Source organism: Pseudorca crassidens, chromosome 1 (genome assembly GCF_039906515.1).
Source record: "Pseudorca crassidens isolate mPseCra1 chromosome 1, mPseCra1.hap1, whole genome shotgun sequence".
NCBI lineage: Eukaryota > Metazoa > Chordata > Mammalia > Artiodactyla > Delphinidae > Pseudorca > Pseudorca crassidens.
Window position 1 is genome coordinate 93168224 of NC_090296.1, and position 27626 is coordinate 93195849.

The following is a 27626-nucleotide window of genomic DNA, read 5'->3' on the forward strand; positions in this document are numbered from 1 at the left end:
ATACATTCTAAAAGATGTATTTTTTAACTCCTCTCCCACATATTTTGTGTTTTTGATGTCCTAGTTTACATCTTCATGCTTTTACTTTTACTGTTTATTTTAGTTGTAATCCCTTTTACAATTTTTGTTTGTCTTTTAATCTATGTACTGGCTTATTTAAGTAATCTTCAGTCCTTATTATATATTTGACTTTCATATTGGGATTTCCCTTTCCTATAAATTCTTGATTCTTTTCTATTTAGAGAAGACCCTTCAATATTTCTTTTAGGGTAGGTTTAGTATTCTGAATTCTTTTAGTTTTTGCTTGTTTGACATACACTTTATCTCTCTTTCTATTCTAAATAATAATGTTGCTGGATAGAATATCCTAGGTTGCAACTTTTTCCCTTTCAGGACTTTGACTACATTGTGTCACTCCCTTCTAGCCTGCAAAGTTTCTGCAGAGAAATCAACTAATAGCCTTATGGGGGGGGGGTCCCTTGTAAATGACAGTCACTTGCTGCCTTTAGAATCTTCTCTTTATCTCTAACTTTTGCCATATTAATTATGATATGTCTTGGCATGGGTCTGTTTGGATTCATCTTGTTTGGGACCCCCTGCGCTTCCTGTACCAGGATATCTGTTCCCTTCTTTAGATTTGGGAAGTTTCAGCCATAATTTCTTCAGATATATTTTTGATACCCATCTCTCTCTTCTCTTTCTGGAACACCTGTTATGCGTAGGTTGCCACATTTTACATTATCCCATAGATAGCGTATGTTGCTTTCATTTATTTGTCTTTCTGTCTGCTGTTCTGACTGGGTGATTTCCATTATTCTGTCTTTCAGATCACTTACTTGTTCTTCTGTGTCATTTAGTCAGCTATCCATTGCTTCTAGATTGCTTTTTATCTCAGAAATTGAATTATCCCTTTCTGATGGTTCATCTTTATAGTTTCTAGTTCCTTGTTGCAATGATCTGCATTTCTATCAATAATCTTTCTTAATTCAGTTAGCATTTTTATTACCACCTTTTGAACTGAGGATCCGGTAGACTGGTGAGCTCTGTTTCATTATTTTTTCTTTCAGGGGATTTCTCTTGCTCTTTTTATTGGGAGTAGTTTCTGCATTTTCATTTTATCTTTCGGTGTCTCTATGAATTTAGGAGGAACTGTTACTTTTTGTGGGCTTGAAGGGTGTTTTTATGTGGGAGCATCCCTGTGTAGACTCTGTATATGTAATATCTTTGGTGAGAGGGTTGGTTTTGATATGGACAGGAGGCACATCTTTCCTTAGGGTGCTGGCTGTTTTCCCCTTGGGGGTGTGGTTGGTGTTGGGTCTAAAGTCTGCAGGGTGTAAGGTGGGACTTCCTCTCTGTCCATGGCTGTCGCCATCTTGTCAGGGGTAAGGTCTGGTCCCCTGTAGTTAAGAGTAGAAACCCTGATATTCAGGCTCAATCAGGCTCCATTCCCTGAGTGCATGCCCTGACCCAAAGGAGGTGATTGCTAAAGCAAGTGAAGCCCATGCATTCACAGAGGATCGATGTGCTGCTTGTGTAGGCCTCTGAAGCTCCACCTGGATGCAGCCTAAGGTCACATCCCTTCCCCTGTTGTGTTGGTCCTAGATCTAGTGCAAGGCTGTGGAGTGGCTGGGCCAGAGCATTCACTAGTCTAGGACTGGGGTTGGGGCTTTGTGACTACAGGAATCGAGGTGGCTGAGCTGCTGCCAGAGATCTGGGCTGCCTCTGTGGCAGACATCTCATAGGACCTGTCTACCACAGATCCAGTGCTAAGCTGCAGTGTGGAGTGGGTAGAGCTGGAGCACTCACTGGGCTGGGAGACTAACTGTGGCATGCTCCTGCAGCTTCGCCCAAGCACGCACTGACAATGACCACCACCACCCTAACTGGGTCACACCCCAGACCCCAGTCTGTCTCTGTGTAGCTATCCCAAGTATTTTCCCAGGGCTGGTTGGCCCAGATCTCATGCCAATCTATAGTATGGAGTGAGCAGGAGTGGGTGTTTGCCCCATTCAGATTGGGGAGTGCAGTGAGGTGACAGCTGCCAGTGCAAGTCTCTCTCTGTCATGATTGTTGGTGAGACAGCACACGCACACTCTTTGGAGTAGAGCCTGGCTTCTCCAGCCCTTCCGTCTATCCCAGCAGTTCTCCCAGTAGCTAACAGGGCTTGTCTGCTCTGTGCTGTTCCCGAGGACTGGGACACCCAGATTGTGGCTCGACCTGCTCACTCCCCCAGGTGAGGGTCCACCAATGCAGAACTTTTCCTTTCAGATTCCTCTCAGGGGTGGGGGTCCCTACCCTATGCCTTTTTTCTGTCCTACCTTGTTACGTGAAGATCTTTCCTGCAGCTATGGTATAGGAGTTCTTCTGCCAGTTTCCAATTAGTTTTCCTTAAGAATTGTCCCATACATAGATTTTTTTTGGATGTGTTTGTATGGCGAGGTGAGCTCCACATCTCCTTCTCTGCCACCTTGATCCCTCCTCTGGGAAACACAATTTGTAATTGCCTGTAAGAGCTCAAAACTTGGACAGAGACTTTAAAAACACATAGTTATCAACTTTAGTCCTGAATACAGAATTTTTTTCTTTCCAAATAATCTGATAATATTTATGTAAACCTAAAATTTTACTATTCCCCAGTGCATCACCGTCACCCCTCAGGCTTTTTTATCTTCAGGCTCAAAATAATCCCTGGCACTTGAATGACCTCGCAATGGGTATGTGAGTTCATTTGGATCTCATGGGGCCAAAGTAAACTGATAAATGTGTTTCTCTCACAGCTATCCACATTATCTGTTTATAAACAGCCTTATTTAATTTGAACTGAATTTGCAAACGTGGACCATTCCTAATCTTTCCCATCCCTTAAACATAGGTCAAATTGGTTCATTTTATTCTTGACTCTGATCCTAAGAATGATGTACATTTTCCCTAGGCATGTAAAGGAGAAGAAAAAAAAAATCAGTTGATCAGTGGAACAAAAACTCTCCCCAATGAGTTTCCAATAAAGAGACTAAACATCCAACACCACAAGTGCCAAAATATTTAGTAAAAGTTTGCAAATCTTTCAAAAATGTTACAACGCAGTGAAACTAATGACAAATTAGACACTGAAAACTAACATCTAGTTAAGTCTATGCAGGCACGTAGGAGAACAGGGAATATCTAAAAGCATTAACTATGATTAAACCACTGTATTAGGCTCTTTTATATATTATCTCATTTGATCCCATTCAGGAAAAGTTATCCCAGACTTGGAAATTAAGGCCAAAAAAAAAAGGATTGTGTGAGCCATAATATCATGCTAGCCCATTATCCATCAAGCCCACCCAAGGGCCATCTGACTCTTTTGGGAAATATAACTTTGACTAATAATGCAATAAAGACCAGATTAAGGATTCTGTAAAGTTGAAGTATGATTTATAGAAAACTGATAAGGCATGATGATCATTTATTTTTGTTTTCTGATAGAGAAATTTACCTCCAAGGTTATAGTTACTATATAAAAATACCTCCAAGGTTATTTCCCTTTAGAATACTAACCAGTTTTAGATCTTACTTTGCAATCTCATTTCATCAATGCCTTTTCAACTGATTACTTAAATTCCAGTTCTTCACATTTGCTCTTGTATTCTGATTGACTTAAATGGCACTTAACTCATCATCTATTCACATGAGAATTATCTTTTCAATGATTTAAGAATTTGTGCTTTGACAATCCTCGAACAACCACATGAGGTAGGTAGTATATCCTCATTTTACAGAGGAAGAAACTGAGTCTCAGAGGAAGCACATTACCTGCCCAAGCTTACAGAGGTAAGGAGTGACAGAACTGAACACAAATATGCTTGAATTCTTTTACAGATACTATACTGATGACTCATATATGGACTCAAATTTGGACTGGAACATCTCCAAAAACTCAACCTCATGTGTTTGAATTATAAATATGACAGCTGAATATCAAAACCAACTAACTCTGAATGACCTAAACCTGCATATTTAAATAAGTAATTAAAAAGACTGTTTATTAATTTGTTTGGTTTCAAATCTGAACTTTTAAAAACTGGAAATGTTGAAAATATCTGCACATACATTACATGGAATAGTATCATCAAAGTGTGAAATTCCAGTGCTTTGCTGAGTCCAATAGCTCTAGATGAGGCAGAGAAAATAACTACTGAAGTTGTTATAAAAGTCATTGACAAGTATTTAGAATACTTTCCAGAGTCTCTCTTTGACATTTCATGAACATGTCCCTGAGAATTTTTTGAATAAATTTGACCAAATTGTCAGCCTATTCTACTGTAAAGATGTTCAGTCTACTTTGTCTCTAGTAGAAAAATGTGGAATACCAACATGTTTTTCTGCTCTTCAGGCATGAAGGTGATTTGTTGTCCTGGCTGAACACACAGGTAGGGATCAAGACCGGACAGTGACAAGCTGCTGTAAGTCTGGAAGCACCTTAGTGTACAATGTGTACCTTTTAAATCTTAAGAGTGTATCTTGGGAATGGCTGATCTTACATATAAGCGTTAATCTGTCACAAAGATGCTTTTTAGTTGGGATATACACCTTGTGAATGCACCCTTTTATTCACCTGAAGACCCATTCTCTGTATATGCAGATTTACAAGTGTTTCTCCATAAATAAGATTCTAAAGTACAGATCAATTGGTATCTAGGTTGATTAAAAAAACCCTTGTGCTGGTATTGTGAGGGTTTTGTCCACCAACTCATGAATTGGACAGTGACCTCTGACCTGGTTTTCAGTAGAGCACATCTCTATTGGATGGCACTGGCCACTGTCTGACACAGATTTAGGTTAACCGAGGCCATCTGCCCCACCCCTAACCCCTGATCTTAAACTCTGGAGCCAGCTAATTTCAGCTCCAGCCGAAGTGAAAAGATAACTGTGTGGTTCAAATTCATCTTGACTCACAGTTTCACTGTTTTATCCTGGCTAAAGCTGCTCACTGTGTCTGTGGTTTTCTTACATAAATTTTCAATCCAGCTAGTGCTATTATACAGTGTCTTTTCCAACCCTGATGTCGGGGGTGGATTTTTAGCTCGCATATTTTTTCCAGATGTGATAAGCTCTCCATAGCCCTCTTGGTGAGCAAAAGCATATCCAGATCTTCTCGAGCTTGATCTCCGAGTCTGAGGCTTTCGCCTACGCAGGGGTCTTGCCTTCTTTTGAGCCTTCTGCCACTGGCGGATCTGGAGACAAAGGAGACCCAGAGTGAGATGAAGCATCCAGATGATATAGACTCCACACAGTGGGCCACTTTGTGAAGTGAAAGCCTCTTCTGTAAAAACAACATCAATGATAACCAAGTACTCAACTTCACTGCAAAATCAAGTTTTTCACCTAAAAGCCAAGCAATTTTCTACCCAAAAGATTACACTGGATACTGGTTAGTTTTTATCTCTACTGAGAGACTATTAAGACTATTATTAAGAAGTGTTAAGACAAATTTCATTATTGTCCCCATCTAATACATCCACCTTAAGTGAACAGGAACATACTTTTGTACATTTTCTAACGTGCACCAGCCAAATACAGTCAGTATAAAAATTTACAGACCCATATGCCCCAAATAAGTCTTTCCTCTCTCTTTTAAAGGTTCTCAGGATCCAGCAGTCATTAGTAACTGGACTAAGAGAAAATTTAGAAAATGAGAGCCACAAAATTTCAAACTCTTGTGGTAGGTCAAAGTACCATGGGATTTTCAGTGTTTTGATTTCTTTGGGGGTTTTTTGTGGTCTTTTGAAGAGCTCAACATTGTTTGGGTGGGTTTCTAGCATTTCTTTCATTTCCCTATAACGCTGAGGAGGAAGAGAGCCAAGGTTTGGTGCTCAGCACCTTGTTCTTTAGGTCAGCTGATCGATTGCTTGGCTTTTGACTTTCATGTCGGGAGAAAGCCATTAAGCAGAAAATCATGATGTGTCTAAACATAGGAAGAAATGAGCATCATCTTCCTTCAGCTCATCCATCATTTTCTGAGTTGACATCAGAATGAGCTCACAGAGCCAAAGGGAAAGGACAAACATAACAGGGGAATCCACGAATCATTTCAGAAGGAATCTCTTGGTACTTTGGCCCCAGAACATGAAGGATTTCATGATAAGGGAATTTCTACCTCAGTTCTTCTCAGCATCATCAGCCTGGTCACTCACCCCCTCAATATTTCCCCCTTCTCAAGACATAGCTACAAATGCATCTCCTCTTTCTCCTTTTCTTATCTATCTGGGTCCTGACCTAATTTGACATTGTGTTGCTTATACTCCTCCTTCCATAAAATACTGAAATATGTTCTGTCAATCCCTTGACTTAGGTATTTCTAGAATCTGTTCTTTCTGTTTTTCTTCTAACTTTATATTTTCCAATCCAGCTATCATGTTGCTGTTCCCTTTCTTAATCTGTTCAGAAAGTAACCTCTCTCCCATGTTTAACAATCTGCTACTATATCTCTACAGAAATTTAGAGCCCCTTCACCTAATACTTTGCTTGTCTCTCTTTTACTGTACCCTTTACTTTCCCCAAGTCAGTAACTTTCCCTCTAGCTTGCCTTTGCCTTGGAGCAAATGTCCAAAATGCTGCCAGCAAGCTTGTTTTTTAAAAGTCAACTTTTAAAAATATCCAATCTAACTTGTAATTTACGACTCCCCACCCACATTTAGTGTAGACAGTTATCTTCATTGGCACTCCCAAGGCTAGTATGTTCAGTTGTGGGCAGTTCCAGCTACTGTGATGTGATGCCGTGCACCTGTAGGTGTTGCTGATGGGAAGTTCATTAGCTCTTCTCTGGACTTCTAATCAGGCAGAGGACATGATTCCAAGAGCAAAGAACCAACCTCTCAAGTACCCAGCAGCATTACAACATACCTGATCACTCAGGGTTGGGAATAAATCCACCTTCAAAAATCTGAATGCCACCACAGGCATAACTGAAGCCACTGTCGTTAAGAGAATAACAAGCCAGATGCACTTCTGGGTCAAGGAATGTCGTGCATTTCCTATTATTAAAGAAAAATAAACACTGTGATTATAAATAGAACTGAATTATTGAATTAATTGGTTCTTTGTCTATTCCCATAAGGTCTTTTTTGAAAGGGACTTTTGGACTACCTAGCAGAACCACTGGGTATCTTCCCCAGTATATCATATGCCCAGTGGTGATAAGAGTGCAAGAATGGTAAGATCACCCTTGGGAACTGCTTCACGGCCTGATCACTAGGGGACTGCCAGCCAGAGCCAACCATTCTCTGATCCAGGCTCAGTCCAGCTTCACTCATGAAGCAGAATTCTCCCATCCAGCCTCAAAATCCCTCAACTACAAAGCAGTCATTATTTTTAAAGGCACATTTACCCTTATGGAGTCAAACAAAACTACACAATGTATGTTCTGGATTCAGGTACAATCGCAAATACTGGTCTTCTCAACTGGCTATGTCATAAAAGGTGAGCTGTGTCTACTACAGGGTCAACCTTTTAAATTCAGGCAACAGCCCCCAAAAACCTGCCTCAGAGGGACTTACCAATCTCTCTATCTCATACCTTCACTCGGTTATGAAGTACTCAAGGTTCCAAGGAGATCAGAGATGCTCTTGGGTTTGTGAAAAGAGCAGTCTCCACACTGGGAAACCACTGATTCAGCCATTCAATATTCTAGTTCAATAGAGTAGTGAAACTCATTTCCAAGCCTGGAGCCAGTTTTCTTATTTTATACTCACACCTCGTATACTGGGATGTTCGTTTAAACAAAGCAATAAGGGTCAGTAAGGCAGACAGACAAACTATACGGAAGATGTCAACCCTACTTATGAACTGTTGTTCCTGTTGGTTTTCTAGGCATATGATACCTCCAATTATCCAGGTTCCCGCTCCCAATGCTATAGTTAACACAATTTTAATGGGCTTTGGGTGTGATGCTTGGCTTCTTATTGGAATGTCTGCATTTTCTGTCTTAGGAGGATAGACTCTGCCTACCAAAGAGCACTTGATTCCACTTGCCTGGGCAGAAACAAACTTGACTCAGTAAATTAAATGTCTTTTTGAACTCCCTGAAGCTCAGTACCCCCAGGCATGGCTGGAAAAACAAGCATCACTTTAAAACCACACTCCTGCTTGCTTCTGGCTACTAAGGGAAAAAAAATTTTCTTAAACCTCAATGTTGATTTAAGTTTTGAAAAGTCTCATTGGAACCCAGTAATTAATTCCTGGAATGGCATGTGCTTAGACAGTGGTCCCCACACAAACTACTTTCTCCAGTTGAGGCATTCCAGTCTCATTATGCATGTTCGAATGCTGTCTTAGGACTGGAAGTCTTCTGGTTAATGCACTGAACTTTCAGATTTGGCAACCAAAAAGAAAAGAAAAAGCTTAATCAAGTAATCAAGCCACATTTGCTTTAATCACCATCTTCATCATCATCAAGGCTAACATTTACTAAAAAAGTATTATGTACCAGGCTACATGCTAAGCATTTCATATGCATTATATCATTTAACCCTCACCAATTTGCTATAAAAGTAGGAACTATTAACATCCCCAAGTTTAGAACTGAAGACATTAAGGCATGAAAAGGAAAAGAAACTTGCCTAAGGTCACACAGCTTATAAGTGGCAGAGATGACACTTGAACACTGGCTGTCTAACTACAGAGACTATTCTTGGTGCCACTCATGGACTATGTCCGGCAATTTTTAAAAGGCTCTAAATTATACATTTCTTTTCTAAATGCAAATAAGTTCCACAGGTAAACTTAGGCAGAAATGTCAGTGATAATGTGGCATAAAAGGGAAAGCCTGGCATTTCTTTCTCTTCCCTCTATCATACATGAACTTCACAGGTTTTCAGGTATCCCTGATCTATATGTGCTATGCCTGTTATTTGGAAAGGGACAGTCTACTGCATCTGGGCTGTTAGGAACCTGTAAGCAGCTATCTCAGTGATTCTGCATCTAGTAGGGACAGCAAAACCTAATCTTTTGGAGCTCACTTCAAGCCTGTAAGCCCTCAGATGTCTGGCTCAATCAATTCCTAGAGACAGAATTATTGGTCATCCCTAATCCCACCAAAGAAAATAAATTACAAAGACAAATAAGTGACAACTTGACACTAGGCCCCAGCAAATACCGGGACTCACTTACCAACAAATGGAAACTGCCTTGGGAAGATGCCAAAGAGGCCATTACTGTGCATGGTAAATAAAATGGAGAAATAAGTGGCAATGCTGCCCCAGACGAAGACATGATTAATGATAGTCCAGTAACTGGTATCCAAGGCTATCTGTAAATAAAGTCAAACACAAAGGGGAGATTGTTGAGGATTAAAAGAGCATCATTTTACTGAGTAATGTTTCCTCAGAACTGTTCTGTGAGAAGACAGTGGCACATGTCTAGTTTCCAGCCAACCATAGGCCTTACCACTTTCTGCACAACACAGGGGACTAATGTGACATTCCTGGTAGACAACTGACTTTAGGACTTATATCTGCAAGCCATTATATCTAGCAACGTTGAATCAAAAATCAGGAAATAAAATGTTAAACTTCTTTTAAGTGAGAAATAAGAAAGCAGGATGGTTTCTAATTTCAAAGCTACTTTCCAAATTGCCCTCAAAATTTTTCTATTGGAAAACTATTTTTCATAGTGAGCAAGTGCAACATTTTAAAATCTGTACATAGGGCTTCCCTGGTGGCACAGTGGTTAAGAATCCACCTGCCAATGCAGGGGACACGGGTTCGAGCCCTGGGCTGGGAAGATCCCATATGCCGCGGAGCAACTAAGCCTGTGCACCACAACTACCGAGCCTGCGCTCTAGAGCCGGTGAGCCACAACTACTGAGCCCATGAGCCACAACTACTGAAGCCCGTGCACCTAGAGCCCGTGCTCCGCAACAAGAGAAGCCACCACAATGAGAAGCCCGTGCACTGCAAGGAAGAGTAGCCCCCTCTCACTGCAACTAGAGAAAGCCCGCGCGCAACAATGAAGACCCAATGCAGCCCTCAAAATAAATAAATAAATAAATTTTAAAAAAACTAAAAAAAAAAATCTGTACATAGATTTTCATATGACCATTTTGATACAGGTATAATCTGTTTACATCAATATTCTAATTCATTTTGGTTATCATTTCTCTTAAGTTATTCAAATAATAGCAAAGAAAAATCCTTAATCCACTTAAGGCATAAAATTCAGAACCCGGGGTTCATGGTGATCTGGAAACATGCTCACAAGCCCTTCTCCCTTCCAATAACTTATTATGGCAGTAGAGCTGCAAAACAGTAACCTGTTATGGGGAAACCAAGACAGCCACTGGTGAATATGAACACTTGAGTTCTCAGAGAAAAAAAAGTAGGTTCTAGCATCCTTATTTGCATATCAGAGGCACCAAATGGTCCAAGTGAAGGTTTGCATTTCTAGCACAGTCTGATGCAAGGCCACAGATTTATTGCCTGCCTGAGGGGGCTCTACCTACATAGTAAACAGATTGGAGACATACTTCCCCTTCCCACATGACGTTTACTGTCCTTTAAAATGATGCCCCATATAAAGAATGCTAAGACCAATCACAAGCACTGAAATTGAAACTGTGATTAAAAATCATCCAACAAACAAAAGCCCAGGACCAGATGGCTTCACAGGGGAATTCTATCAAACATTTACAGAAGAGCTAACACCGATTCTTCTCAAACTCTTCCAAAATATAGCAGAGGGAGGAACACTCCCAAACTCATTCTATGAGGCCACCATCACCTTGATACCAAAACCAGACAAGGATGTCACAAAGAAAGAAAGCTACAGGCCAATATCACTGATGAACATAGACGCAAAAATCCTCAACAAAATACTAGGAAACCGAATCCAACAGCACATTAAAAGGATCATAAACCATGATCAAGTGGGGTTTATTCCAGGAATGCAAGGATTCTTCAATATACACAAATCAATCAACATGATACACCATATTAACAAATTGAAGGAGAAAAACCATATGATCATCTCAATAGATGCAGAGAAAGCTTTCGACAAAATTCAACACCCATTTATGATAAAAACCCTGCAGAAAGTAGGCATAGAGGGAACTTACCTCAACATAATAAAGGCCATATATGACAAACCCACAGCCAACATTGTCCTCAAGGGTGAAAAACTGAAACCATTTCCACTAAGATCAGGAACAAGACAAGGTTGCCCACTCTCACCACTCTTACTCAACATAGTTTTGGAAGTTTTAGCCACAGCAATCAGAGAAAAAAGGAAATAAAAGGAATCCAAATCGGAAAAGAAGTAAAGCTGTCTCTGTTTGCAGATGACATGATACCATACATAGAGAATCCTAAAGATGCTACCAGAAAACTACTAGAGCTAATCAATGAATTTGGTAAAGTAGCAGGATACAATATTAATGCACAGAAATCTCTGGCATTCCTATACACTAATGATGAAAAATCTGAAAGTGAAATCAAGAAAACACTCCCATTTACCACTGCAACAAAAAGAAGAAAATATCTCGGAATAAACCTACCTAAGGAGACAAAAGACCTGTATGCAGAAAAGTATAAGACACTGATGAAAGAAATTAAAGATGATACAAATAGATGGAGAGATATACCATGTTCTTGGATTGGAAGAATCAACATTATGAAAATGAGTATACTACCCAAAGCAATCTACAGATTCAATGCAATCCCTATCAGACTACCACTGGCATTTTTCACAGAACGAAAACAAAAAATTTCACAATTTGTATGGAAACACAAAAGACCCCGAATAGCCAAAGCAATCTTGAGAACAAAAAACGGAGCTGGAGGAATCAGGCTCCCTGACTTCGGACTATACTACAAAGCTACAGTAATCAAGACAGTATGGTACTGGCACAAAAACAGAAAGATAGTTCAATGGAACAGGATAGAAAGCCCAGAGATAAACCCACGCACATATGGTCACCTTATCTTTGATAAAGGAGGCAGGAATGTACAGTGGAGAAAGGACAGCCTCTTCAATAAGTGGTGCTGGGAAAACTGGACAGGTACATGTAAAAGTATGAGATTAGATCACTCCCTAACACCATACACAAAAATAAGCTCAAAATGGATTAAAGACCTAAATGTAAGGCCAGACACTATCAAACTCTTAGAGGAAAACATAGGCAGAACACTCGATGACATAAATCACAGCAAGATCCTTTTTGACCCACCTCCTAGAAAAATGGAAATAAAAACAAAAATAAACAAATGGGACCTAATAAAACTTCAAAGCTTTGGACAGAAAGGAAACCATAAACAAGACCAAAAGACAACCCTCAGAATGGGAGAAACTATTTGCAAATGAAGCAACTGACAAAGGATTAATCTCCAAAATTTATAAGCAGCTCATGCAGCTCAATAACAAAAAAACAAACAACCCAATCCAAAAATGGGCAGAAGACCTAAATAGACATTTCTCCAAAGAAGATATACAGACTGCCAACAAACACATGAAAGAATGCTCAACATCATTAATCATTAGAGAAATGCAAATCAAAACTACAATGAGATATCATCTCACATCAGTCACAATGGCCATCATCAAAAAATCTAGAAACAATAAATGCTGGTGAGGGTGTGGAGGAAAGCGAACACTCTTGCACTGCTGGTGGGAATGTGAATTGGTTACAGCCACTATGGAGAACAGTATGGAGGTTCCTTAAAAAACTACAAATAGAACTACCATATGACCCAGCAATCCCACTACTGGGCATACACCCTGAGAAAACCATAATTCAAAAAGAGTCATGTACCACAATGTTCATTGCAGCTCTATTTACAATAGCCCAGAGATGGAAGCAACCTAAGTGTCCATCATCGGATGAATGGATAAAGAAGATGTGGCACATATATACAATGGAATATTACTCAGCCATGAAAAGAAACAAAATTGAGCTATTTGTAATGAGGTGGATAGACCTAGAGTGTGTCATACAGAGTGAAGTAAGTCAGAAAGAGAAAGACAAATACTGTATGCTAACACATATATATGGAATTTAAGAAAAAAGAAATGTCATGAAGAACCTAGGAGTAAGACAGGAATAAAGACACAGACCTACTAGAGAATGGATGAGGATATGGGGAGGGGGAAGGGTGAGCCGTGACAAAGCGAGAGAGAGGCATGGACATATATACATTAACAAACATAAGGTAGATAGCTAGTGGGAAGCAGCCGCATAGCACAGGGAGATTAGCTCGGTGCTTTGTGACCACCTGGAGGGGTGGGATAGGGAGGGTGGGAGGGAAGAGATATGGGAACATATGTATATGTATAACTGATTCACTTTGTTAAAAAGCAGAAACAAACAAACAAACAAAAAAGAATGCTGGCAGCCATGATGAAACTGCAGGGGTGCTAAAGGGACAGCCTTTACTTTCCTCAAGAGGCCTGAGAACAGAGAGCCCTGCTTTCCATGCCTCAGCAAAGAGATGCTGGCTTTCCAGTTCATTTGTTGAGAGATCAGACCAAAATCTGCAGCTGTACCTTTCACCACCTGTCAGTTCATCAGCATTAAGAGACACCAGTAGCCTGACCTGTGTGGGTATGAGTAGGCAAAGAAAAATCACAACCAATTTAAGAGGATGCAATTGAAAAAAAAACAAGAACAGGTGGCTCCTGTTGAGGCAGAACTAATGGGAAAGACAGACAAGCACTATAACAACAACAAAAAATGTAATAAGAACTCTTAAGGAGATGCAATTAGATCATAGAAAAAAATTCTGGAAGAAATAAAAGCATTATTTCTGAATTTAAAAATTCAGTAGAGAAACCAAACAATAATAGTCACTGATGAGAACTGAATTAATATTCTGGGAAAAACAACTGGAAACAATATTTCATAACTGGGCAAAAACTTGAAGAAATGGGAACCACGTGCAAAAAGATATGAGACGTGGGTGGCAAATCCATAGATGTCAGACCCATGGGCCCAATATAAGAAATAATGGCATCGTAGAAAGAGGAAAAGGAAGAAAGAGAGAAGTAGCAATCAAAGAAATGACAGAGAAAACTGCTCTGGGATAACAAACAGCAAAGATTTTCAGATTGGGAGGGTACTGTAAATTCTAGGAAAATCAATGAAAGAAGTTATGTTCTGGTGACATTTGTGAAGTCGAAGGATAAAGAACATAAGCTTCTAGACACAGAAGATATTATTTACAAAGGAAAGAGAATCAACTTAATATCAAACTGCTACACTGAAATGGATGTAGTGGAAAATCATTTACAAAGTTCCTAAAGAAAAATGCTCGGATATAAGAATCTTATGCCCATCCAATATATCATTTAGTAAAGATAAAGAAAGATTTGAACTCAAAAGTATAACATCTATGTACCCCTTCTGCAGAAATTACTCAAGCTTAGACAGAGAGGAAACGATGTTAATGCTGCTCTCAAAATGAGCTTATTCACAAAATTCCTGAAACTTATTCTGTGTGTTAAGGACAGCAGTGTCTGATTGAAGCCATGATTTCACGATGGATGCCTTAGCTGTGTCAGAGGCTTCCAAGTCACTCCATTATCTCCTCCTCTGCTACAGAATTGAACACAGGGGAACTAGGCATGGAGAGTTCACAAAGCACCCATATGCTTTATTTAGTTGTGAAACAGACAAACAGAACTCCTCTTTGAGTGGAGAAATATGGTTCTGATTTTGGATGCTACCTGTCTGACTGAATTTTGGACTTCCAAGATGTCAAGTATTAGATGGCTTTGGTTTGAACTTAATGATACTCACTTAGATGGACCAAGGCATGGCAGAGATGCCATTTAAGAGCAGTATATTTACATCTGATTCATTCAATCTATTAAATATTTATCGAGTCATGAAAAGAAAGTCTGGGGTTTAACAAGATCTTTCATTGGATATAAGAGGCTAAGATTTGTAAAAGACATTGTTTATAGGATAGAAAAAGGACTCACCACAGGCAATTCAAACTCTATAAAAATTAAGCCCTTGATTTATACTTTCCCCTTCAAAAAAACACCCCCCAAAAAAAAACCACACACAAAAAAAGACAAAAAACAGAGGTCACACGGCTTAATGTATCCACTCAGAGGTACAGACTTTAATGGATTGGAAAGCTTTTGTAAATTCTAACTCAATACCTAATGGTATTGTCCACCATTTGCATAAAAGAGGAAATAGAAACAAACTCAAGATGCCTGATGAAGATCAATGGATCATCAGGAATCATTCTTACCAGATGGGAATGTAAATTGGTGCAGCCACTATGAAAAACATTATGGAGGTTCCTCAAAAAATTAAAACTAGAGTTGTCATTATAATCCAGCAATCCCACTCCTGGGCATGTATCTGGACAAAACTGTAATTTGAAAACATACATGTACCCCAGTGTTCATAGCAGCACTGTTTACAATAGCCAGGTCATGGAAGCAAGTGTCCATCAACACCAAGTATCCACTGACAGATGAATGAATAAAGATGAATGTGTGTGTGTGTGTGTGTGTGTGTGTGTTTGTGTGTGTGTGTGTATACACCCCCACAGTGAAATACTACTCAGTCATTAAAAAGAATGAAATAATGCCATTTCTAGCAACATGGATGGACCTAGAGATGATCATACTAAGTGAAGTAAGTCAGAAAGAGAAAGACAAATACCATATGCTATCACTATATGTCAAATCTAAAATATGACACAAATAAACTTATTTACAAAACAGACTCACAGACATAGAGATCAGACTTGTGGTTGCCAAGGAGAAGGGGGGTTGGGAGAGGGATGGATTAGGAGTTTGGGATTAGCAGATGCAAACGACAGTAAGTCCCCTACATACGAACCTTCAAGTTGCGAACTTTCAAAGATGCAAACGTGCATTCACAAGTCCAATCACATAAGTTAGTTCATGTGTCTGGCGTACATTGTCACGTGTGTGCATCCTCTACAAGTGGTTGTGCTTTTGTGTACTTTACTGTATAGTACTGTATAGAGTACAGTAGTACAGTATCTTTATTTCAAGCTAGATCTGCAAGAGGACGACTTCATTGAACTCCTTGCTGTGCAACACGAAGAGCTGACTAATGAAGACCTGATGGAATTGGAGGCCCAGAGAAAGGATGAAGAGAGACAAGAGGGAGAAGAAGTAACTGAAGAACCGAAGAGATTCACGATGCAGGAAATGGCAGGGGGTTGTTTATTTGAGGAGGCACTGTTAGTTTTTGAGGCACAGGACCTGAATGTAGAATGGTACGTGAAGGTTGCAGCGGTCATTCAGAATGCAATCCAGTGCTACCATGTCATCTATGACTAGAAAAAAGGAGCTACTACCCAGACATCACTGGATCGTGTTTTCAAGAGGGTAGATAGATTGAATCCAGCAAGCAACCAGAACCTATGCCATCAACGTCAGGCATGAGTGAAATAGCAGCTTGTCCTCCGTCTCCTATTGCTGACGATCCTTCAGCTCTACCATCTCCCACCTTCTCTCCCTCCTCGAGTAACTCTCCTTGCCTGTTCACTCGATGCCAGCCCCTGTATGCCAGCTGTTGTACTGTACTACTGTACTTTTCAAGGTACCGTATTATAAGATTAAAAATGTTTTCCTTATTTTTGTGTTTGTTTTTTATGTATTATTTGTGTGAAAAGTATTATAAACCTAATACAGTACAGTACTATATAGCCGATTGTGTTAGTTGGGTATCTAGGCTAACTTTGTTGGACTTAGGAAAAAATTGGACTTACGAACCGAACGCACTCTCGGAACAGAACTCGTTTGTATGTAGGGGACTTACTGTATTATATACAGAATGAATAAAGAACAAGGTCCTACTATATAGCACAGGAAACTACATTCAATATCCTGTGATAAACCATAATGGAAAAGAATATGATATGTATGTGTATAACTGATTCACTTTGTTATAAAGCAGAAACTAACACATCATTGTAAGGCAATTATACTCCAATAAAGATGTTTAAAAAAAAGTATGAAAAAGAATATATTTATGTATAACAGAATCACTTTGCTGTATACCAGAAACGCAACATTGTAAATCAACTATGCTTCAATAAAATGAATTTTTAAAAAATCATTCCTACCAGGAAAACTTCTATGAATTTGAGATGCAGATGTGCCATATACATAGCATTGAACCTCTTGATAATTCCACAGAAATGTACTGCCAAGTAAACGTTATATCTCACTTTGAAACCTGGAAGTTACTAAGTCTTATAGAAGTCATGGGAAAGTTTCTGTTATCATTGGAAAAATTTTCTTCCAAGAAGACAGCACAAGGAGGAAGCAGTAGTATAATCATTTCTCTTCACATACAACGCGCAGTCCCAAGAAGTGATTGATTCATTGTGAGGTTTCCACTAACATGGAGGTTATAGACATCCAATGCTAATCTCCTACATCTGGAAATTTATGTTAAAGCTTCCTGTTTTAATCTCAAAATGTGTAGTTAAAAAGAAAACCCCAGTATTCCTTTAAAATTACTGTCAACAAATGAAACAGAATTTTAAAAGGTGTAAAGACATCAAGTTAAGATATTTTCACCAGTAGGTTACCTGCACACTGACCACAATGACCAAAGACGTGGCCATGGTCACTGCAAAAGACTGGTAGTCTGCAATGTGCTGTCCATCTTCTCCAGCCACGTTGTAAAAGGCCCCATATGGGATGAAGAAAAGGACTAACGAGGTGTAGATTCCATGTGCCACGCAGATGAAAAATTTATGCTTGTTAAAAAGTAGATTCAGCTGTCCAGGTTTGTAGAGCTGGGGACAATCCATGCTATTCTGGTCATTAACATCCTGTCAACAGAGAGTTACTTCAGTGGAAGAGGTTTGAGAATTTAGAGATACCCTGAATTTCCTATCTCCAGAAATAGCACATGCATATCTAAGCATGCCCTAATACACACTACTCACTATTTTGTTTTCATTCCCACAGTAACCCAAAGGATAATAAAATGATCCCTATTTTATACAGGGAACTTGAATCTCCAAGAGAGATTCATGAGAGGCCACACAGCTCTTATGGCAGAACCAGAACTTGACTGCACGCAGATATTTGGCTTCAAATTGAAGTTTCTTTCCTGTACTCTCCTGCAACTGCATGCATGCTCCCAGAATTCTAGTACATCCTGTGCAGCCAGTGGGCCCCAGGGCCAACGCAGTGAGTGGTAGTGACCAGGGGATGTCAGCAGAGAGCTGCAGAGTCAGAACTGGCCAACCAGAGTTCCCAACTTTGGGGGAAGCGTGAGCAGGAGAAAGGGAACTGGGAAAGGGGGAACTGAATGTGGGACTCCAGGTGGAAGGGAGCTGAGCCTGAAGAGGTGAGTGTTCTACCCAGGGAGGATTCCACGGGCAGTTACCAGGTGTTCAGGACAAAGAATTTAGACGGAATGAGAAGGCGTCATGTCTGGGCCCAACAGAGTCCCGGGAGAAACTAAAGCTGTGCTTCTCAAACTTCATGTACACACTAATAACCTGGGGTACAGATTATAATTCAGTAGGTTTGGGGTGGGGCCTGAGACTGCATTTCCAACAAGCTCCAAAGCAATGCTGATGACCACACTGTGAGCACCACAGCCGAACACCCCAGCCAAAAAGTACGGCAAGGACTGACCACTGGCAACATCACAGGGTCATGGGTAAGGTGAAGCAGGCAAAGAGGGAGCAACATAGGCATGAACTCTGGGAGCAGACCAAGTTCCCCTTCCTGCTTGTGGGATGACCCAGGCCTTGCCAAATGGAGTCCCATGAAGAACATTGATGTAGTCTCTTTGGGAAGTCCAGTTTTGAGATGCTAGTGGGTGCTTCTTTCCCCAGTCCAGTGACTGATAAGGTTATATACACAGGCTTTGAAGCCAGACAATCCGGAGTTCAAACCCCAGCTCTGCTGCTTAGCAGGGGTGTAGTCTTGGACCTGTCACTTAAGCTGTGTGAGCCTCAGTTTCCTCATCTCCAAGGAGTATAAACGACAGCATCTCCCTCACAGGATCACTGTCATGATGAAATGGGTATGTATTCAGCAGAGTTCTTACCACAGTTCTTGTAATTAAAAAACAGATGCTTCTATAAATAATAACAAAAGAATGATGACAGCAATAGTAACAACAGTAATAGTGTTGCAATCTCAGAGTCAAGTGGCCTAGTGCTGGGTTGAGTTGTGTCACATTTTGGCCATGTGACTTTAGGAAAGTAACCTGAACTTCTGAGTTTTGGTTTCCTCCTTATAAAGTGAGCAGACCCACAGACGGTCACTGAGGCCTTCCAGCATAGCAACCCATGATGTGGAGATCAGTTTAAGCGCCAGAGTTTGACAAAGCAGGACAGGATAGGGGTATACACTCAACTTGATGGCAATAAGGGGCCTTATTATACACACAGTTGACCCTTGAACAACATGGGTTTGAAGTGAGCAGGTTCACTTCCACACAGAATTTTTCAATAAATATGTACTACGTGATCCACTGTTGGTTGAAACTGCAGATGCAGAACCATGAATGTGGAGGGCCAACTGTATAACTATAGGAGGATTTTTGACTGCATGGGGATGGGGGCCAAGGTGAGGGGGACCCCTAACCCTTCTCTTGTTTCAAGGATCAACTGTATATTTTTTCTCTATATCTCTTAGCCCTTAGGTTGTTTCCATATCTTATTTATTATAAATAATGCTTCAATGAACATAGGAGAGCATATACCTTTTCAAATTAGTGTTTTCGCTTTCTTCGGATAAGTACCCAGAAGTGGAATTGCTGGATCACTTGGTAGTTCTATTTTTAATTTTTTGAGGAACCTCCATACTGTTTTCCATTCTGTTCAGATTTTATACTTAATCATAGTTCGGTCTTGGTAGGATGTATGTTTCTAGGAATTTATCCATTTCTTTAAGTTGTCCAATTTGTTGGTGTATAACTGTTCATATTAGTCTCTTAGGATCCTTGTATTTCTGTGGTCAGTTGTCATATCTCCTCTTTTGTTTCTGATTTTATTTATTTGAGTCCTCTCTCTTCTTTTCTTGGTGAGTCTACTTAGAGGTTTGTCAATTTTGTTTATCTTTTCAAGGAACCAGCTCTTAGTTTCATTGATCTTCTCTATTGTTTTCTTAGTCTCTATTTATTTCTGCTCTCATCTTTGTTATTTCCTTCCTTCTACTAACTTTGGGCTTTGTTTGTTCTTCTTTTTCTAGTTCCTTGAGGTATAAAGGTAGGTTGTTTATCTGAGATGTTTCTTGTTTCTTGAGGTAGGCATTTATTACTATGAACTTCCCTCTTAAAACTGCTTTTACTGTATCCCACAAATTTTGGTATGTTATATTTCCATTTTAATTTGTCTCAAGGTTTTTTTAAATTTCCTTTTTGATTTCTTCTTTGACCCATTGGTGTTCAGTAGCATGTCACTTAATCCCTACATATATGTGAATTTTCCAGTTTTCTTCATGTAATTAATTTCTAGTTTTATACCACTGTGGTTAGAAAGATGCTTGATATGACTTCAATCTCTTAAATTTATTAAAACTTTTTTGTGGCTTAACATATGATCTGTCCTTTAAAATGTTCCATGTGCACTTGAGAAGAATTTGCATTTTGTTGCTTTTGGAGAGAATATTCTATATATATACATTGGGTGTACCTGGTATAACATGTCATTTAAGGCCAAAGTTTCTATATTGATTTTCTGCCTGAATGATCTATCCATTGATCTAAGTGAGGTATTAAAGTCCCTTCTATTATTGTACTGCTGTCTATTTCTCACTTTATGTCTGTTAACATTTATTTTATATATTTAGGTGCTCCTATGTTAAGTGCGTAAATATTTACAAATGTTATATTCTATTATTGGATTGATTCCTTTATCATTATATAATGCCCATCTTTGTCTCTTATTAGCCTTTGTTTTAAAGTCTATTTAGTCTTATATAAGTATAGCCACTCCAGCTTTCTTTTGGTTTCCACTTGCATGGAATATCTTTTTCCAGCCCCTCACTTTCAGTTTCTGTGTGTCTGCATCTAAAGTGAGTCTCTTGGAGGCTGCATATAGATGGGTCTTGGGTTTTGTTTTGTTTTTTTTAATCCATTCAACCACTCTATTTGTTTTGATTAAAGAATTTAGTTCATTTACATTTAAAGTAATTATTGATAGGTAGGTACTTATTGCCATTTTGTTAATTGTTTTCTGGCTATTTTTGTAATTCCTTTCTGTTCCTTTCTTCTTCTCTTGCTCTCTTCCTTTGTGGTTTGATGACTTTCTTTAATGATATGCTTATATTTCTTTATATTTTGTGTATTTACTATAGGTTTTTGCTTTGTAGTAATACAAGGCTTATAAATAATACCATATCTATAATAGTCTATTTAAGTTGATAACTGCTTAAGTTTGATTCCATTCTAAAGCTCAACATTTTTACTCTCCCCCCACATTTTATGTTTTTGACATCACATTTTACATCTTTTTGTCTTGTGTATTACTTAACTAATTATTGTAATCAGTTATCTTTACTACTTTTGTCTTTTAAAATTCATACTAGCTTTATAAGTGATTAAACCACTACCTTTACTATATACAGTTGACCCTTGAACAACACAGGGTTAAGGGCAACAATGCTCACACAGTCAAAAATCTGAATATAATTTATTGTCGGCCCTCCATATTCATGGTTCCACATCCGTGGATTCACCCAACTGTGGATTGTGTACCCACACAGTTCAAAACTGTGTTGTTCAAACCTTTTGACTGAGATTTATTCCTTCACATGTTTTCTTGTTACTAATTAGCCCCTTTCTTTTCAGATTAAAGAAGCCCCTTTAACATTTCTCATAAAGCTGGCTTCGTAGTGATGAATTCCTCTATCTTTTGCTTGTCTGAAAAACTCTTTCTCTCTCCTTCAATTCTGAATGATAATCTTGCCAGGTAGAATATTCTTGGTGAAAGTTCTACCTTTCAACTTTGAATATATCATGTCACTCCCTTTTGGCCTGCAAAGTTTCTGCTGAAAAAAATCTGCTGATAGTCTTATGGGGGTTGCCTTGTATATAATAAGTTGTTTTTCTCTTGCTCCTTTAAATATTATTTCTTTGTCTTTAACTTTTGACGGTTTGATTACAAAGTGTTTTTCTGTGGGTCTCTTTGGGTTCCTCTTATTTGGAACTCTCTGAGCTTCCTGGGTCTGGATGTCTGTTTCCTTCCCAGGTTGGGGAAGTTTTCAGTCATTATTTCTACAAATACAATTTCTGCTCCTTTCTCTCTCTCTTCCCCTTCTGAGACCCATATAATGTGAATGTTGGTCTGCTTGATGTTGTCCTGTAAGTTCCTTAAGCAATCTTCACTTATTTTCATCCTTTTTTCTTTTTGCTGCTCTGATTGGGTGAGTTCCTGTCTTCAAGTTGACTGATCCTTCCTAATGTTTCATCTAGTCTGTTGCTGAATCCCTGTAGTGTATTAATCAGTTCAGCTCTTGTATTCTTCAGCTCTATGACTTCTATTTGGTATTTTCTTATATTTTTCATCTTTTTGTTGAAGTTATTGTGTTCATGCATTCTTCTCTCTCTTTAAGATCTTCTCTCTAAGATCATTGCTTTTCTCTGTTTCTTCATTTTGTTTGACTCTCTGTGTTTGTTTTCATACAGCTGACAAAACAAACACTTCTCCCTGTCTCCAAGAGTGGCCTCATGTAGGAGATAGACCTTATTGTTCAACCCTGCCCCAGCTCTTTGTTGTCTCTCAAACCTTCATGCTTGTTCAAAGAGCCTATTATATTTTTAACAGCTCTCAGTAGTTGAGAATGTGCCAAGACATGTCAGTGTCAGGGTCAGATTATAGCACCCAGATTCAGGTTGATGGGACTCTAGACCCTCAAGCAGCAGTTTTTAAAAACATGCAAATATATACCTGTGGGACTGCAAGAATGAGCCTCGCTGGCCACGAGAAGCAGGCAATCTAGGAGGTTCCCTATGCCGCAGTCACAAAAGTCAGGGCTCCAGATTAATGCACAAGCTCTTTTCTGGGAGATGGCAGAAAGCTGGAGCAAGGCAGAGGGAGCAGACCAAGATGGCATCCACAGTTTACATTCCTTGAGAGCAGCTTCCTCAGCCACTAGGAGTGTGCCAAACCTGAAGCCTGCCCCTCAGGCTGAAGCTCCAGGACAAACAAAGAGTTCCTTTTTCCAGAAAGACTGGGAGTGGGTTTCAGTCTGCTGTCTGTGCAGTGCCCTGGGAGTAGCCTGCCAAGAACCAACTCTTCATTTGCTACTGTTTCATGGGACCCAGGAACGCAAGCCCCCAGCCACAAGAGCCAGGTGATCAAGTGGTGTCCCCTGGGCAGCAGCTACAAGAACCAGGGCACCAGTCACATGTGAAGCTCCTCTCCAGGAGACACTGGAGCTCTAGAATGTGGCATAGGGAGAGCATGAAGATACTGCCTGCCCTCTGAGGTCTCTGGAAAGGATGACAGTCAGCCCCTAGATGCATGTTTAATTAGACGGCTACCCCTCAGGCCTCAGCTATAATGATTAGCTAACAGGCCTCCTTCACAGAAAGACTGAGCTCCTGAGTCTGTTGCCTCTTGCTCTGCCATGGGAGGGGTGGTAGATATTTAAGAACTCTCTCTCCCCTGGTTACAATCCTGTGAGACCCACGAGTGTAAGCCCCACTGGCCACCAGAGCCAGATGATGTAGAAGTGTTCCCTGGCAGCAGCCGTAAAAATCAGGACACCAGATAGGAATATGAGCTCCTTTCTGGGTAACGCCGATTACTATAGTCCCATGGGACCAGGAATGCAAGTTCTCCTGGCCTCCAGAGCCAGGCAGTCAAGAGGTGAACCCTGGACGGCAGCCACAAAAATAGGGGCACCAGACATGTTAACAGCTCCCTTTCAGGAGACACTGGTGCTCTGGAGTATGGCAAAGGGAGAGTATAAGGATAGCGCCCACCAGTCTCTGTCCCTGGAATGTGTTCCAGCGGGCTCCTAGATGTGTGTGTTAAATAAGATGCCTTCCCCCAGGCTGATGATTTAATATAAGCTGGTGAGCCTCCATCACTGGGCATGATCTGCTGGCTCTGAGCTGGGCCCAAGGAGCAAGTGGGTCTGAGCACACGGGCCCACTCTGAGCCATTTCTTAGACTGCTTCAGTCTTGTGGGTCTTGGGACATGAGCCTCATTGGTTTTAGGAGGTTCATCTCTCAGGTGCAGGTGCAGGTCTGAAATGTTAAGGTGCCCAATGTGGGGTGCACACCCTTCACTCCTAAGGGAGAAGCTTCAGGTTTTGAGTTTTCTCCCTGTTGAGGATTATCATGCTGAGGGCGGGGGTGGGGTTTATGGTGACATTGTGTGCCAGCCTCTCCAACCGGCTTCCATGTGGTTTTCTTCAGCCAGCCTTTAGGGTTTTTTAAGAGAAATTTTTCCTTCTGTAGCTGTAGACCCACTGTGCCCATAGGAAGAGGTGAGTTCAGGATCTTCCTATAACAACATCTTGAATTCTCCCCTTATTATATATTTTTTCAAATTGCACAATAACCATCTTTTCCCAGAAATTGCTTTATATTTAATATTTTACTCCACATTCTGGGCAGCTACAAAGTACCAAGGAAAGGAACACTTGCAAACATGGGCACCTGGAAATGAATGAGCTTAATCCCTTACATCTAAGGTCTTCAAGAGTTCATGACTTTTTGTAGAATTTCACAAATATGTTGTTCACAAACTGCCCTTTTTACATACAAGAAGTGAGGCTTACAACTGACTACAAAGTCTCAGAATGGGAGAGTAGAGTGAGCTCATAATGCGAAGATTTATATTCTGCAATAGATGGCTCTGGGCCAGAAAATGAGGCCTAGCAAATGGATCTAACAACAGCCTGGAGAAAATCTGGTCTCTTTAAAAATACTTCAAAAAAATTTTTTTAAACAATACACTCTGCCATGAAAGCTCCTCTGGCTAGCCTTTCACTTCCCCATAGGCAGCCAGACTTTGTCCCCATCCAGGAAGTACCCTCCAAGGGTCTGAGTGTGCCAAGGATCTACCATTTTATAAATGATTCCCTCCCTTCTCTCCCCTTAAGCACGTGGAGCTAAACCAAAGAAAACTGCTCACTTTCCCTCTCCATGGCTGTGGGGCTCCGTGTCTTCCTCTCCCATTGGCAGGGTGTTCCTCTGGCCTGGAGTTCCTGTTCTGGGCTGTGCTGGACAGTGTCACCAACAGATGCTAGCTCTCTGCACTCCAACCCAGCTCCATGATTTTCTATGTATCACTGCATGGTTCTCTGCACTTTCAGAGGCTAATACAGTATTCCCTGGTGTGTGAACCACAGGTACTAGTTCTGAGGCAAACTGATCAGTTCTACATGAAAAATAAATAAGTAAACGTGCAATTCTATGAGTTTGGGAAATGCTGGGCTACAATGAAATTAAAGAGACTGTTTCTTGCAGGATGTCTCAGAGCCTTTAGAGAAATAATGTAGGGTGTGAATCTTTAAAAGGATAGTAATCAAGCTCTGATCAGAGGATCTTTTGGTGGAGGTGGGAGATCTGGAAGGGTTTTTGAGCCATGCAATACCTATTAAAACAACTGCATTCCTAGGACTCTTTCTATGATTCATGTCTTCTACTTAGAAGCTAAAAGCAACTAAAAGGCATCCACAGAGCAAAATACGTTATAAAGGCAGAGAAAAACACATACCTGGTCAAAAATCCCCATGGCTAAAACAGGCAGTGATGTGTAGACAATGTTAAAAAGGGTAATGAACCACTGGTCATAGACAGTCTGAAAAGAAATGAACACATCAGTGAGAAACATCTTCCATAGGTGTGAGAATATTCACTTTTAGGCTCTTGGACTGACTATCTCAATTTCCTGAGTTGGACGGGAGTTTGGTGTTAGAGTCAGACAGACATGAGTTCTCCCCAGGCTCTGTCTCTTATCAGCTCCACTGCTTTAGTGGGTACTAGATCTTTCTAAACTTCAATTTCTTCATCTCTAAAATGAAGCCATACTCTCATTTGCAGAGTTGCAGTGGAGGTGGATGAAAGGGTATCATACATGCAGAACACATAAAACAATGCTGGACACACACAAGGCCCTGGCCCCTGTGGTGCCTTATTTCATTCTTTAGGTTTTTAATGGCTTATAGTAAGTCCAATTACCTGATCTAAGCGATAAGCAAGGATCCGCTAACATCTTCAGAGGGAGGTACGGAAATGAACCTGTCAGCCCCACCCTCTGTTCAAATGGAGAGCTTTTTCTTGGGAGTGGTTTAAAGCAAGGTGGACCTGGAACTAGCTGCTCACTACAGTGAGTATAAATAAGTAAGACAATAAAAATATCCCCTCACACCTATAGAGAGCACTTCCCTGCATGAGCCTCACTAAAAGTCAATGAGGCATGTGAAACAGTCATTATATCCCCATTGTATTAATAAGTACCTAGAGATATAGAAACAGAATGTAATAAGTGTTACAGAGCTTATCACAGGCAAAGGCAAAAATTAAAACCTAGATCTCCAGATCCTAACCAATGTCTGTTCTACCACTCTGTCATTCATTCATTCATTCATTCATTCAATATTTATTAAGAAACCACTATGTGCCAGGTACCAGGTTCTAGGCAATGGTATTTGAACATGATACAATCAGATAAAAAGTCCATATGAAATATGCCTTGTAATGGTGTCAGGAAACAGACAGACAATTTATACAATAACGAAGATATATGTATATATATATATATATATGGTTGGTGAGTGAATGAGTGAGATGGTAATCAGTACTAGGGTGGAAAAAGGGATAGGAAATATAGGAGGGCTGTAATTGTGATAAAGTGACTGGAGAAGGTCTCACTAAGAAGTAATATTTGAGAAAAAATCTGAAGGAAATAAAGAATCGAAATTTGCAGCTTTCTGGGACAGGAAAATTTCATACTGCAAGTAGAGTGCATGAAAAATCCCTGAGGCAAGAAAGCATCTGGTATGTTCAGAGGACAGCAAGACAGTCCATCTGGCTGGAGCAGAGTGACCTACAGGGAGTATAATGATGTCAAAGAAATAAAGAGGATCCTATGGAGGTAACCATGGCTTGTTCCCTAAGTAAAATGAGAAGACATTAGAGGATTTTGAGCAAAGAAACATCCTGATCCGATCTGTATTTTAACCTGAGCACTCTGGATGCTGTGCTGAGAATGGACTGAAGAGGGGCAATTGTGGAAGCTGGGAAACCAATTTGGAGGCCACTGCAGTGGTCCAGATGAAAGACGAAGGGGGCTGGATCAGGTGATCAGCAGGGAGAAGTGCTAGATTTTGAAGATATTCTGAAGCACATTTTCTTCTTAGGGCAATTCTGAAAGCAACGAGGAATCTTAAATGCAAATGTTCCAGACAGAGAAACTAAAGGTAGGTTCTACATAGTTATACAGGTAAGGCAATCCTTTAAATCATGTCCTGTACATGTACATTATGTTGAAGACAAAATATTTTGGTGTCTTTACTGCTAAATCTGGATTTGGACTACTCTATGTCTTAGCATTATTGTTTATTCTTGAGATGGGTGTATATTTGTTCAAGGAAAGGGAAAGTGGAGGCCAGTGTTCAAAGGCCAAATCTCAATCTGGACTGTTCTGTTGAAGCTCCACAGGTGGTT

The 27626-nt window shown here is 40.1% G+C and overlaps 1 protein-coding gene and 1 long non-coding RNA gene across 11 annotated transcripts in view; one reads left to right on the plus strand and one right to left on the minus strand.

Annotated features, from left to right (window-relative positions):
- LOC137229146 (uncharacterized) overlaps positions 1-17030 on the plus strand; it is a 156185-nt gene extending 139155 nt beyond the window's left edge. For both annotated transcript variants that reach the window (XR_010945568.1, XR_010945563.1), the window contains 3 exons: positions 3862-5704; positions 7100-7195; positions 16016-17030. This is a non-coding gene — a long non-coding RNA (uncharacterized lncRNA). The remainder of the gene's footprint in view (positions 1-3861; positions 5705-7099; positions 7196-16015) is intronic.
- Positions 3018-27626, minus strand: part of ATP8B4 (ATPase phospholipid transporting 8B4 (putative)) — a 256643-nt gene continuing 232034 nt past the window's right edge. For all 9 annotated transcript variants that reach the window (XM_067746383.1, XM_067746444.1, XM_067746423.1 and 6 more), the window contains 5 exons: positions 25675-25758; positions 17562-17807; positions 9151-9289; positions 6886-7016; positions 3018-5216 (listed from right to left, as the gene is read on the minus strand). In XM_067746383.1, the coding sequence (XP_067602484.1) occupies positions 4935-5216; positions 6886-7016; positions 9151-9289; positions 17562-17807; positions 25675-25758 (882 nt within the window). In that variant the 3' untranslated portion in view covers positions 3018-4934. The remainder of the gene's footprint in view (positions 5217-6885; positions 7017-9150; positions 9290-17561; positions 17808-25674; positions 25759-27626) is intronic.